Consider the following 14,606-nt stretch of genomic DNA (forward strand, 5'->3'; position numbering starts at 1 on the left):
AATAATTAGAATCTCTGTTTTTTCAGAATTTAGAAGTAGGAAATTACGAGTCATCCAATTTTTTATATCCGCTATGCATTCCGTTAATTTTGTGAATTGGTAAGTTTCGTTAGGTTTTGAAGAAATATAGAGCTGAGTATCGTCGGCATAACAGTGAAAGCTAATTCCATGTTTCCTAATGATATCTCCCAAGGGTAGCATGTACAGAGTACAGCAGCGGTCCTAGTACTGAGCCTTGTGGTACGCCATACTGAACTTGTGATCGATGAGACATCTCTTCATTTACTGCTACAAACTGATAACGGTCAGATAAGTATGATTTAAACCATGCTATTGTAATTCCACTAATGCCAACATAATTTTCGAGTCTATTTAAAAGAATGTTGTGGTCGATAGTATCAAATGCAGCACTAAGATCGAGTAACACTAACATAAACTAAGAAAAGTTTATGATAATAATAATATTAAAGTTGTGCTGGCAAAAGAACGTGTTCAGTGTTGTTTGCGAGTGTCACGAGTCACCACAGCAATCAACGAACCAATTCCATTTCTGTAAGCTCCTGCACTGCGATTCAAGCTGGCGAAAACTAATCTAGAACAGCAGCGAAAATGTAAAAGTAGGCTTTTTAATATATCATTTTATTGAAACGGGTGCTTTGCTGCGCAAAGAGACATTTCACCCGCTGGCCGCGGGTACTTTCACTTTTGCCTCAGAGACCCTTTATGCATAAATGTGTCGTATTTTTGATAATCCGCACAGATTTCAGTTGACGATTCTGTTTAAAGTTATTAATAACAATACATGAATGAATGAGAAAGAAAAGAACAGGATGTGCTTTATATTGAAAATAAATATTAACAGCGCGATAAGTCGCGAAAGAGAACTGAATTCTACTGACAGGATGCTGTGCGCGCGCTCCGAGCGCAACACGGAGAAGCATAGTTGCCTTTGTCTTTGGTTGCGCGCCTAAATGGCCAAATAAACACAGAAATATTTCAAAATGCCAAGTCGAGTATTCACGTAAACACAGCAACGAGTTCAACAAAAGCCAAAAAGCCCGGAATCAAATAGCTCTCCCCGCAGCTAAGAGCAGTCAGTCACTCACCCATGTCGAAAGGGAAGAGGAAACAAAAGTGATCATCAGCATCTGTAATTGACTAATTCTGTAGGATCAAGTTGCTTTTTTTAACAAGCGATTTAATCATAGCCAGCTTAAAAGTTTATAGTACGTACCCTAATGACAAAGATGAATTAATGATATTAAGAAGAAGATCTACGACCTCTGGAAGCATCTCTTTCAGTAGCTTAGTCGGTATAGGGTCTAACATACATGTTGTCGATTTAGATGATTTGAGTTTAGAAAATTCATCCTCTCCTATAGCAAAGAATCAATTGATTAAATATGAACTACACGTTGCTGGTTCATGATTAGGGCACTAGAGGATTAATTGTGCAGCTGCATGTGTGTCTCCTTAACAGAAAAGTTCTCTTTTCAGGCTAGACATCATTATTGATGCTGCATCCCAGTTCACCTACTTATACTACGCCCTAAAAGTATATACTCTTTTTGTCAAGAAAAAGTACATACTTTTTAGTGTGTAGCAGAAGAGTAGACCAGCTTTGGGACAAACTATCACGTCATTCAATAGCGTCTTTAACGGTTTCTCTGTCTCATCCTGTCACAGAAAACTGACCTGTCAATCATGTAGTCACAGTTAAAATCCTCCAAATTTCAATTAATTTTCTACCCTATCGGAGAAATGCAGAAACACGTTGATCCGCAGTCGCAGGTCTTTCATGCGGAGACTCTCCTCATATTAATGCATGATGCATTTAAAAATGGCCAAATAGATTTTTTGAAAAGTTCACATTGTTGTTGCAGATGAAATATAAGATGGGTAACAAATAAAAAATTTGTTTATCAGCTTAAATGTTAATTATTAGTCACTCAAACCTAGGGCTGTGCAAAAATATAGATAGCCTACAGCTAACTATTGCAATATTTTCTTTCACAATAGTGTATCAATATTCCAACCTCTTGTAGGCTATCGATACTTTAAATCATGTTTTAAACAGATTTAAAATGACGTTAGCATTTCATCAAATCCCAGTGTGTCAAACGGCCTCCTCAGTTCCTGTAGATCGCCAACTCGCTGTCTACGTTGCACGTCGTACGAATGCTAATGTCTCAGAAGTAACTGGGAGTGAGGATTGTGGAAAATATAAGAGCGCTTCCAGCTTGCAGAGCCGACGTTTGGGTGCACTTTGTTTTAAAAATAATGAACAAAAGACTACACAAAAATATTCAGGAAACAACCAACTTGCGATGAATTTGTAACACTGATACATTAAACGTATAAAAGATCCACTCATGCACAGGCCTTTTGGCTGCTAAAAAAAGAGAAAGAAAACACACTGCTTGTATGAAAAATTTATTAGGAATAGAGGGAAACAGGATAAAGAAAAAAGTTTTTTTTTCCATACTTGTCCAGACTCAGAAATCACTAAAAATAAAATTTCATATTTGTTCATATTGCGTAGAAGCCCTGATAAAATTTAACTATTCACCTGAAAGCGATTATCAGAACATAAACTTTGCTCACTTAGACACAGTCAGGCAACGCTTTTTCTCATGTCTCTGTAGATGATCTGATCGGGCGAAACTCTTCAAACACGAAGAGCACTCATAAGGTTTCTCTCCGGTATGAACTCTCTCATGAACTCTCAGGTTTTCTGACTGAGAGAAACTCTTTCCACAGTGTGAACACTTGTACTGTTTCTCTCCAGTGTGATTTATTTGGTGTTGTTTTAATGCACCTGATGTAGTGAAGGCCTTTCCACAGTCAGAGCACATATAAGGTCTCACATCAGTATGAATACTCTCATGCACTTTTAAAGTCTGCAGTCGCATAAAACTCTTTTCAGAATGTGTTGTCTAGCCTGAATGCATGTTAACAGATTTTCTCCAGTGTGAGATTTCATGTGTTTCTTAAGGTCTGATTTGTGCACGTAAAATATTCTACAGAACAGGTGAAAAATCCTGTTTTTGTGCGAAATTATCATAAATCTTTGAAACCACCGCATTTCCATCTTCATTTGTGAAATCATGAGGTTTTTGAAATTGTTGCGGTTTGTCTTCATTCACTTCCATCGGATCAGAACCAGAACTTTGTGTGTGAATTTAGTTTGTTTTTTTATTTTGTCATTAGATTATTTGGAGCATAAGAAACAAATGGAGATTTTTTCATTTTCATATTTCGTCTGTAGAGGACACCAGGACTCAGTTATTAAGAAAATAAAATGACATGATAAGACTTATATAGGTGAAGACTAAATACATACTGTATAATCTTATTTTTTTAGTATTGTTTTTCTTTATTCGTTTTCATATTTATTTCATAATGTATTTTGTGAAGTCAGAGTATGTTGTACATGTGTGCTGAGCAGAGATCTGGGATGAGCTGAGTGCAATGTAACATGTTCACTGAGCAGAGATGTTCCACTGATGATGATTCTTCAGTTGGTATGTTCTTTACAAGGAAAGGAATGTTTCAACTGATGCAAATGTACCACTAAAGTATACACAGAGGGATCGTGGATTGTACCATGTGTAAGCATGAGGTATACGTTCCATTTTTAAACATAAGCAACATGTTTTTGTTACCTTACAAGGAAGTTGAAAGTCGCTCATTGTATATAAGCGCAATCCTTACTGTACCACCGCAGAAAAACATAAAGGCATGAGGGGTTGAGAGGAAGGAGAAACATAAAGGCATGAGGGGGTGAGGGAATAGAGAAATGGGGAACAGAGGAATCTGGAATGAACACCACCTCTCATATAGCCTTATTCTGCTATGACTGTTTCTCTCTGTCTGATACATGTATAAAATAATAAATAGAAATCTCTTTGCAAAAGTAACTGGTGTAGCTTCCGTGACACAACAATAATGGGGAAAGCATGATTTTAAAATCTACAATAAGCAATAATAAACAAATGGATTTTTTTTTTTAAAGATAGTTTATTCATATTTCGTCTGTAGAGGACACCAGGTTATTAAGAGTCCTGTAGAGTACTCAGTAATTAAGAAAATAAAATGACATGATAAGACATGTATATCAGCATTCTTTTTCCATTTACCAATACATTTTTACCAATACAATTTCATAACAGTGTATGATTTGATAAACTATTTTACTTTATGCAATATGTGTAAAATCACCATAAACGGGTCGTCCCATTCTATACAATTTATTTCATTTGCATATTAATGTGTTCTTGCGGCAACATGTAATAAAAAAAGAAGTGTAAATGTGTAAATAACTTTGCAACATTTTCATGAAAATATCTCATATTTCATAGAAATATTGATATACAATTTCTTTCCCTATTCACTTGTTGTGTCTCCCCAATATGCCTGATACACATGCTTTAAGTCCTGGGGCCAGATGTATAAACGCTGCAATTATCCACGCACATATCGTGATTCATAAAAAAATAAACTAGGCGTGAATATGTGCACACTGTACGGACATATATTTGTAGTGGATGTGCTGCTTTTGAACACTTTTCCAGTTGCATGTTGTATTAATGTTTTAACCAGTGAGGATTTGCTTGGCGCATGGCAATCCCGCTTTAAATTGTGTTATTAATAGCGGAATTCATGATCTGAGAAAGTATTTTCGCACGAATAATGAATGTTGATGATGCGCACCTGACTTCATTTAAGCAAGTTGGTGTCGTGCACAGATAAACAGAGCCTAATGATAACCATTTGAGTGAAAGCAATATTATAAAAAAATTGCATTGTATTTGAAGGACCGAATTTGAAAAAAATATGCAAATTCTATTTTAAAAAAAAAGTTTTGTCAGTGATGAGCTGAGTCAGACAATTATTTACACTGCAAAAAATAAGGTCTTTTTATAACAAACAATTGTTAAAATTACACAGATTTAAATGATAATTACAACATGTCACATAAGAGTGCTAAATTTGATCATTCAGTCAATGTCAGTTGATTTTAACGCCAAAGAGGAGGAGTTGTAATGGTGAAACCTAAACATTTGGTATCTCTGAAAAGCCTTGAATGTGCTCTTTACAGGAAAACCAGACTTAAAAGTCTCAGCCTGGGTCTCAAAAAAGATATGCGAGTTTTCATCTTAATGTTCCTCATCAGTCATTAAAGAGAATGAAGGAAAACACCAACCTGTTTGTTCCTCTGTATCTTCATCTTTTATTCTGCAGGGTTCTTCCTTAATCTCCATCTTTACAATAGTATGTCAGTAGTTTCTCCTGGAGTAATTCCTCCTACTGGCTTCTTCTTCTCCTGTGGGAAGATGGGAATATTCCCCAGCATTTAAACTCTCATGAACGGCTGTGGGAGCTTCACTGACTGAAGGAGTGAATTGTGGTCGTTGTTGCTCATTTAGCAGATGATCATCACACTTACAATCACTCTCAATTATCCAGCTTTAAGTGTTTTGATCAAACAACCATTTAGAAACAATTCAACTCCTCTAGCTGATATGTTGCTCTTATATTAGATATAGTTTGCATGCATTAAAATCTCTGTTTACCAGTTTTCACTACATGAAATGAAAACAACTCATAATCTTCACAAATTGTAATGTGGAAAAAAAGGTCAGTAACGAGTTTAGGTTTCACGAGCGTACTGAACAACATCCGTCGATTCATTTCTGAGTGATTCCTTAAATGAACCGACTCGTTTAGTCGTTTGGATTTAGATTTCTCCTAATAAATGATGAAATAAATGTACTCACAGTCTGAAACAGCAGATTTAGAGCAGAATGAACGGCTGTGTTCCACTTCTCATGTTTATGTTCCCTTCCCTCGCTCACTTCTCTTCTTCTCCTAGACTCGGATGTGTGTCATTGCTTCGGTTGCTCAAGCGCCTCTACTGGTCATTTAAACTTACAGGCAAGTCGCGGTACAGTGAAAGTTGCTCATTCAAAGAAATGACAAGATATGACCCTTCTTGTACTGTCTATGATATTACCCGATCTCGAAAAGTTAGGAGGAAGCAATAATATTCAAACACCGGAATGAAATAGAATAGACTTTTATCTGTGTTATTTCTCGGGTGCACACACTGTTTCCTTAATGAAACTTACACATTTGTGCATGAAAGTCTTTTGAGTCTGTGAAATTCCTTTTTCAGTTGCAAAATTATGAGGTTTTTGTAACGGATGCTGCTTGTCTTCATTCACAGATTCTTGGGTCTCAAAACATGACATTCCCATAATTCAATAAAAACAGGAAAATTAAAAACAAAACAAAGGAGCCGACTGTTATTTGACTATACTGTACGAGTATTATTGGTATTTTAGTCTTTATCTTCTCAAAAGTGGTGTTATTATCAGAAGTTAGCTCTATAATTCCAGGACAGTAAACTATCAATTCAGAATATTGATGAGGGTTTGTCGATTAAACGTGTGAATGTGTGCAAATAGAGACTCATGAATCATTTGCAAATCATAGATATGAAGATTTAAGTAAACCTTTGTGTCAAAATATTAAATAAGCATGTTTAAGAAAAACTACCCGATTGTAGCCTATATGCCTGAAACTATTCTGCGGTAGCCTAGTTCATATTGTTTACCAGGTTTATTTATTCATTACATTAAATAGCCAATCTATTGCTCAACACAACTCATAATCTGTCATGTGAATAACTGGTCAGTAACAGTTACACTCGCACAAAAAATACAATCTTTTACTCGCATCTGACACAGATCGGAATTTGTTGCACACGTATAAACACATATCCAACTCAGTTTTTAAATCAGATATCCGATATCTGGACATCCATCTTACGTCTAAAAACACATTTCCGATTCCCCTTTGAATTCCAAGTGTAACCCTCCCCAACCGGGTACACTCGTATAATAATAGTAAAGGAGCCCTGGTATCCCAGTAGTAGTAAAGGGTAATGTCTGGTCCTTCCCCTGAAGAATGAACAGTTAGCTACCAGTATACTACAATAATAATTTGTTCTATAGCGCGGTGCCTCCAATAAACATATTCTCAGGGGTTTGAGAATAAAACAAACAGGTTGAGCATAAGAAAGTTATAATAAACCCTGGGGTTTATTGAATAATCCCAAAACAAAAACAAACTAACAAATAAAAATAAAAATAAACAAAAACAAAGAAAAATAAATAAATGACAGGAATATGAAACTACTGAATAATTGCCTTACACAGTGATGGAATCGTAAACTGGTTCAGGGAAACCAAAAATACAGATATCACATTTATATAGTGCAACCTTTTAACTGATCCAAAATCAGTAGTACTACAGAGACTTAAAATAGTCAGACCCCCCCCCCCCCCCAAAAAAAAAAACAGTTACCTCAAATACTCTTATTAACAACAATTAATACTTATTTGAACATATAGGACTGGTTTACACGTTTAAACCCAAAAATAACTCAAATTTCCTTCTTAATATGACTCAATTGTAATCAAATGACTCTTATATTGACTCGTTCGTAATCAAATGACTCTTCTATTGACTCGTTCGTAATCAAATGACTTCTATTGACTCATTCGTAATCAAATGACTCTTCTATTAACTCGTTCGTAATCAAATGACTCTTCTATTAACTCGTTCGTAATCAAATGACTCTTCTATTAACTCGTTCGTAATCAAATGACTCTTCTATTAACTCGTTCGTAATCAAATGACCCTTTTATTGACTCGTTCGTAATCAAATGACTCTTCTATTAACTCGTTCGTAATCAAATGACTCTTCTATAAACTCGTTCGTAATCAAATGACTCTTAAATTGATTCGTTAAACGAGTCTTTGATAATCCGTTCACTCATTTCAAACCCCTTTACATGTGTAAAAACAGATTTTAAACACTCAATACCTCAATAACAAAAATGAGAACCCACAAACTTAGTCTCTAAACCAGTACATGTACAATTTCCATGAACCGTTGGTGCACTTTTCCTCCAAACGATGAGATTCAACAGAGCTCAGTCCAAATGTACGTTACTCACTCATCTGCATGTGCATGAACATGAAGGCTATAATGCGCGATGACGGTCCAAGGTCCCGAATATCTTCAAACCAAAAAAAAAATAAGAAGGTAGCAATCTCAAATCCACGATGCCCGATGAATCAGTCCTCCATTAGGCCGTGGTTGAATTTCCGCCAGGAGCTCCAACCGAGTCCTCCACTCTCCCTCGAGATTTCGGATCCAGTCTTCTCCTCACCGCTCGAAATTTCGTAACGAATCGTAAACAAACTGTTCATCAACTCAGTTCAGACAGCAGAGAAGAATTAGTCTCTGTCCAAGAGTCAGCTTGCTCAATTTTACTCCTCCAACAACAAATTATCATCCACCCTTCTCTCCTTCACCGAACTCCCCCGCAGCACAAACTCTCATTGGTTAAGAACAGACGCATACAATTTCAACATTTTTTCAGAACTTAAAGGTACACTCTTGTTAAGAAGCTTACATTGGCAAAACCTTTAAACAAATATTTTTTTTTTTAGAAGAAAAAAAAATACTAAAGAAAAAAAATACTACAAACATAAAACTCACTATTTTGCCAGTGCTTTTTATTTTTATTTTCATTATAGCCCTGAATTTTCAAAAAGGCTACACAAGCAAACAAGGCGAGGATGAGAATTATTCATAAAGATACACTGTAACCGGTTTCTGTAATTTTAACAGTATTTTACTATATTATGTACATTAAGATACTGTAAAAGGTGTATGTTACTGTAAAAACCAAAGGATTATGGGAAAATATATGGCCACTACTGTAATTCTTCTCTACTGTAAATCCATTTACAGTAGTGAACTTGCCAGCGAAAAACTGACCAATAGCAAGAGATATTTCTTTTCAAGTGTTTTTTGATTGTATGGTTGAAGTGGCAGTTAATGCACAGACAAAATATGTACCAGTAACTCGCCAAAAAGGTTAGTATATGATTTTTATTTTGTGTTAAAAAAAACATCAAATGTTTTCACTTATGTTAACAGCAAACTAACATTTATGGTTTTGTTTTCGTCGGAATGGTTTGGACTATCAATCGGCCCGGATCTCAGTCACGGTTATATTGACTGGTGAGTAAGTTAAGTTCACCTATATTAGCCAAAATATTCTTTAGTTAACACAATAAAAATAATGTTTGTGTGTTCCTCTGCCTCTTTAACTCATCAAGCGTAGTCGTCGGTAAGTTTGATAACCTGACATTAACCGCAGCAAACTAACGTGAAATACTGAGGTAAAGTGAGATAGACGAAAGCCTTGTTTAAGTGCATTTTTTTAAACAATATTTTCAAGTATATGCTTTAATTTCTTTTCAGGTTTGTGATCTGGACAATGTCATCTGCAGTCTGCAACGTTGGAGGTGTGTGTTGGAGCCTTTTCATTACCGTCATAACGGTGATGACATCAACTGCTATGTTAACTTCACCTAAATTAACCGAAGTAAACTAGTTAAACAGAAAAGCATAATAACTTTTGTATGTTCCGTCCCCTCTATATCACAACTTAGCTAGTTAGGCAGATGTAACAACGTTAACAGTGAGCTAACATGAAAAAAACTGAGGAAAACTAAGTTAAAGGGATAGTACACGTTAAAAACAAAATTCTGTCATAATTTACTCGCCCACAAGTTGTTCTAAACCTGCATGAAGTTTTTTCTTCTGAACATAAAAGAAGCTTTTTTGAAGAATGCTGGTAATTAAACAGTTGCTGGTCCCCATTGACTTCCATTATAGAAAAAAAAATCTACTATGGATGTCAAAGGGGACCAGAAACTGTTTGGTTACTCGTGTTCTTTAATATATCTTCTTTTGCATACAATAAATAATACAGGTTATGAACAAGTTGAGGGTGAGTAAATGGTGACAGAATTTAAAATTTTGAGTAAACTAACCCTTTATCCAACACCATTGTTAATTTCATCTTTTGTTTTATTTTCAAGTCTGCAATGTCGGAGGTGTATTTTGGAGTCTTTAAAAAATAAAAATAAATAAACTTGATACTAATACTGTACCTGACAATACGGTAACAATACTGTAAATGCAAGTACAGTAAATGGTACAGTATACTGTAAGTGAAAATACAGTAATAATACTGTAAACATTTTACAGTAAATAATATTTATATGACCCCTTTAAAGGATTAGTTCACCCAAAAATGAAAATTCTATTACTCACCCTCATGTTGTTCCAACCTCGTAAGACCTTCGTTCATCTTCGGAACACAAATTAATATATTTTTGATGTAATCTGAGAGCTGGATCACTCCTCCATATGCTTCTAAGTGATTGGAACTTGCTTCTGTGTTGCACGTCACACGCATCACACACATGACCAGCGTCGGCCAATAGTGAGCCTACGTGGTGACGTGCAACACAGTAGCACTACTGTTTTACTACGTGAACTCACTCTAGGCCCACGGAGAAGGAAATGAATAGTGGAATAAAGTCTTTTTTTTGCCGCACAAAAACTATTCTTGTCGCTTGATAAACTTAAGATTGAGCCACTGTAGTCACTTGGACTATATTAACGATCTCTTTAATATATTTTCTGGGCCAGCAAGTTGCAATCACTTAGAAGCCTATGGAAGAGTGATCCAGCTCTCAGATTTAATCAGAAATATCTTAATTTGTGTTCTGAAGATGAACGAAGGTCTTACGGGGTTGGAACAACATGAGGGAGAGTAATTACTGACAGAATTTTCATTATTGGGTGAACTAACCCTTTAAGACCAGAGGACCAGATGATGAATGAAGACCAGGATACAGAGATAGAATCAATTGCAGAAAATGTTCCCAAAACATACTGATACTATATACTTTATCTCAGTGAGAGGTTCAGACAATATTCATCATTATTTCTACACTCAAAGGATATACATTGCAGAATCCACCCCTCCACCATCGATATTGTGTAGAAAGTTACTATGAGAAAATCAAACTTATTTACCTGAAAGTAATGGATCAAAACATTAACTTTTATTAACAGTTTCAGCAATGCTTTTCATATGAGTGTGTATATTGGATAAACTGGTGAAACTCTTCCCACATGAAGAGCACTAGTGCAGCTTCTCTCCATTATGAACTCTCTCATGAACTTTTAGGGTTCCTGACCGAGAGAAACTCTTTCCACAGTGTGAGCACTTGTACGGTTTCTCTCCAGTATGAACTCGCTGGTGTTTTTTTAAGTTACTGGATCTAGTAAAACTCTTTCCACAGTGAGAACAACAATGAGGTTTCACACCAGTATGAATTCTCTCATGCTCTTTCAAAGAATGCAGTAGTGTAAAACTCTTTTCACAAAATGAACAGACATGAGGCTTAACACCAGTGTGAACTTTAAGGTGTGTTTTAAAGTTTGATTCAAAAACAAATGTTTTCTCACACTGATCACAGCTGAATGATCTCACTCCAGAGTGACGGCGCAGATGTTTGTTGAGAATGTTTTTCTGAGTGAAACTCTTTCCACACTGAGTACATGAGAACGGTTTTTCTCCAGTGTGAATTCTCAAGTGCTCATTTAAGTGTCCTATCTGAAAGAAACTCTTTCCACAATGAGTGCATGAGAACGGCCTTTCTCCAGTGTGAATCCTCATGTGTATCCTAAGGTTTGTTTTATGTATGTAACTCTTTCCACACTCAGAGCAGGTGAAAGATCCTTTGACTCCAGATTTTCCAGCACTTTTCTGTAAGAAATTCTTTTCAGTCTGTGTAATGATGTATCCATCCTCATTTGTAAAATTATGAGGTTTACGAACCAGGTGCTGTTTGTCTTCATTCACTTCCATCAGGTCTAAAACCAACATTAAATTACCAGGGTTCAGTTAGAGACAGACAAATAATAAAGAAAATCAGGGAGTCCAAATTTAGCACAAATCTAGTTTACTACTGAGTCTACTAGTGTCTAGTTTTATATTGGTTAAATGTCAGTTTTCATCTTAATGTTCCTCATCAGGCATTAAACACCAACCTATTTGTTCCTCTGTATCTTCATCTTTTATTCTGCAGGGTTCTTCCTTAATCTCCATCTTTACAATAGTAAGTCCGTAGTTTCTCCTGGAGTAATTCCTCCTGCTTGCTTCTTCTTCTCCTGTGGGAAGATGGGAATATTCCCAGCATTTAAACTCTCATGAACGGCTGTGGGAGCTTCACTGACTGAAGGAGTGAATTGTGGTCGTTGTTGCTCATTTAGCAGATGATCATCACACTTACAATCACTCTCAGTTATTCAGCTTTAATTGTATTGATCAAACAACTGTTTAGAAACTATTTAACTCCTCTAGTTGATTTTATGTTGCTCTTGATTTACTTGCATTAAAAACTGTTAACTAGGTTTCATAAAATGAAAACACAACTCTCAAAATCTTTACAAACTGTAATGTGGAAAAAAAACAGTCAATAACGAGTTTACGTTTCACGAGCGTATGAACAACATCAGTCGGTTCATTTCGATTCATTTCTGAGTGATTCACTAAGTGAACAGACTCGTTTAGTCGTTTGGATTTAGATTTCTCCTAATAAATGATAAAATGAATGTACTCACAGTCTGAAGCAGCAGATTTAGTGTTCCACTTCTCATGTTTATGTTCCCTTCCTATGTTCCCTTCCCTCGCTCACTTCTCTTCTTCTCCTAGACTCGGATGTGTGTCATTTCTTCGGTTGGTCGAGCGACTCTACTGGCGGATAAAAGGAAATGCGTCGCGCTAAAGTGAAAGTGAAAGTTGCTTATTCAAAGAGATGCCATGGTATTCTAGCCGATCTCGAAAAGTTAAACTTCGTAATGAAATTTAATAGATCTTTATCTGTGTGATTTTTCACATGCACTTTATTGTTTCCTTTATGGAACACTTTGATAAATCAGAAAAAGAAAAACATCTATATCTCTTGTTTTATCATTTAATCATTCATATCTAAAATGTAATTTAATCGATCAGAATTTAGGAAATCATATAGTTTGATTTGTTTATCATGATTATTATTTGAAATGTATGTTTAATGCTTTCCTTTTATTAACCATGACGCCTCAATGTAGCTGACTTAGGGTGAACTTGTGTACTTTCTGTAAGATGTGGGCGAAAGCCTAGAAGTTTCCAATAGACAGACTACATGTAGTGCGAATGTCTCAGTTAAAGTGATTACATTTTTTTTTTATCTTGGTTAAACATCTTACAGAAGGAACATGTTGCATAGCAGTTTATTTCTTTTGCATTGTATTGAGATTTACGACTTCTTGATGCATGGTGGTACAGGACGATATGTATGTGCCCACAACCAAGGTGTGAAACCATGAAAGCTAGATATGTTTGTGTCTTGTTTGTCTGCTTTGATGTGATATACTATGAAAAGAGGAACTTAGCTCTGTTCCAATAAGCAACTGCATAAGAGGGGAGATCAATTTCTGTAAAGGTCAGTCTATCCTTGGACTCGACCTGGCTCCTTTTGCAATTTTGTCTTTTCAAAGAGAGATCTCTCAACAACTTTATTTTTCTTTAGGCAAGAATATTATTCTTAGAGTTTCATTTAGAAATATTAGAAGTGATCATTCATGTTGCAAAACTTAAAACTTGAAACACTCATATCACCAGTTGCCTTTAAATTACTCCTTTCTGAACATTTGACCGATTTATGTACCTGCTAATTGTTCTCAATCTTCTCTCTCTTATGCTATCTCCGCATTGCACAGTGGACTTTTTTCATCTGCACTTCTGTCATACCTGTTGACGTTCTTGTATTATTATTATTATTGCTCAGATATAAGGATTGGTTCCCTTTGGGGTGGTGGTTCTGTCGTTGTGTACTCGCCCTCGTGTTGTTTCGGGCCTACGTGGGTTTCTTTTCTGCTGAACGGGGGGAGAATGTTTGGAGGGTTGTCAGTGGCCGGACGGTTTTTGGGTCCCATTGGCTTCCATAGTATATTTTTTCCTGCTGTGGGGGCCGATTGGGCCCGGGGGCTGTCTGGTTGCTGACGTTCTTCTGGGTATGTTCCTTTTGTTCGGCGGGTTTGGGACGGCGTGGGGATGGGTGTATGATGGCGGAATTTTCAATTTTCAATTTCAATTTGACTCTTTCCCATAATATCGCAGTCTTATAATCCATGCACTTAACGGTTAGATACACTTTAATAAGGTACACTTTATTTTTTTATTTTTAAATACATTTGCTTGTGCCTTAATTATGTTGCTCAATAGAACCACATATATATTGCCTTATTGTGTTTTATTGTAATTTGTAAATTTGCACTTGTGTTTTGTGTATTTATTTTGTAACTATGTTGTCTGGCACATTTTTTCGCCTTATCTTGGCCAGGTCGCCGTTGTAAATGAGAATTTGTTCTCAATCGGCCTACCTGGTAAAATAAAGGTAAATAATAATAATAATGTTATGTTTCTTTATTAAACTTTTATGGATGAAATAATCAAGGGACCCCCATTCGAGCCATTACAAACAGATGCTATTGCTTTAGCATTCGCCTCTATGGGCCTGCGATGCCGCAAGCGTCCCAACTTGGGTATCAGAACATGTCGATGCGCTTGTCATAGCACAGCGTGATTGGATTGGTTCCCCATAGCGTATAGCTACAC

At 36.1% G+C, this 14,606-nt stretch overlaps 1 protein-coding gene across 7 annotated transcripts in view; it reads right to left on the bottom strand.

Moving 5' to 3' along the window:
* Positions 1–12,682, bottom strand: part of LOC308705866 (uncharacterized protein) — a 30,871-nt gene extending 18,189 nt beyond the window's left edge. For 3 of the 7 annotated variants that reach the window (XR_014031971.1, XM_081391145.1, XM_081391146.1), the window contains exons 1-2: positions 5,781–5,872; positions 5,207–5,326 (exon numbers count right to left, since the gene is read on the bottom strand). Coding sequence is in view for 4 of the 7 variants with exons in the window: in XM_081391145.1 (XP_081247271.1) it covers positions 5,207–5,264 (58 nt within the window). In the remaining 3 variants the exon portion in view is untranslated. Of the gene's footprint in view, positions 1–5,206; positions 5,327–5,780; positions 5,917–10,736; positions 11,712–11,783; positions 11,819–11,995; positions 12,116–12,568 lie in introns of those variants that run through there. The other 4 variants (XR_014031973.1, XM_081391147.1, XR_014031972.1 and 1 more) reach the window with 4 other exon arrangements.
* Positions 12,683–14,606: the final 1,924 nt, after the last annotated feature.

The sequence above is a fragment of the Scardinius erythrophthalmus genome, assembly GCF_964197995.2.
Source record: "Scardinius erythrophthalmus genome assembly, chromosome: 17".
Classification (NCBI taxonomy): domain Eukaryota; kingdom Metazoa; phylum Chordata; class Actinopteri; order Cypriniformes; family Leuciscidae; genus Scardinius; species Scardinius erythrophthalmus.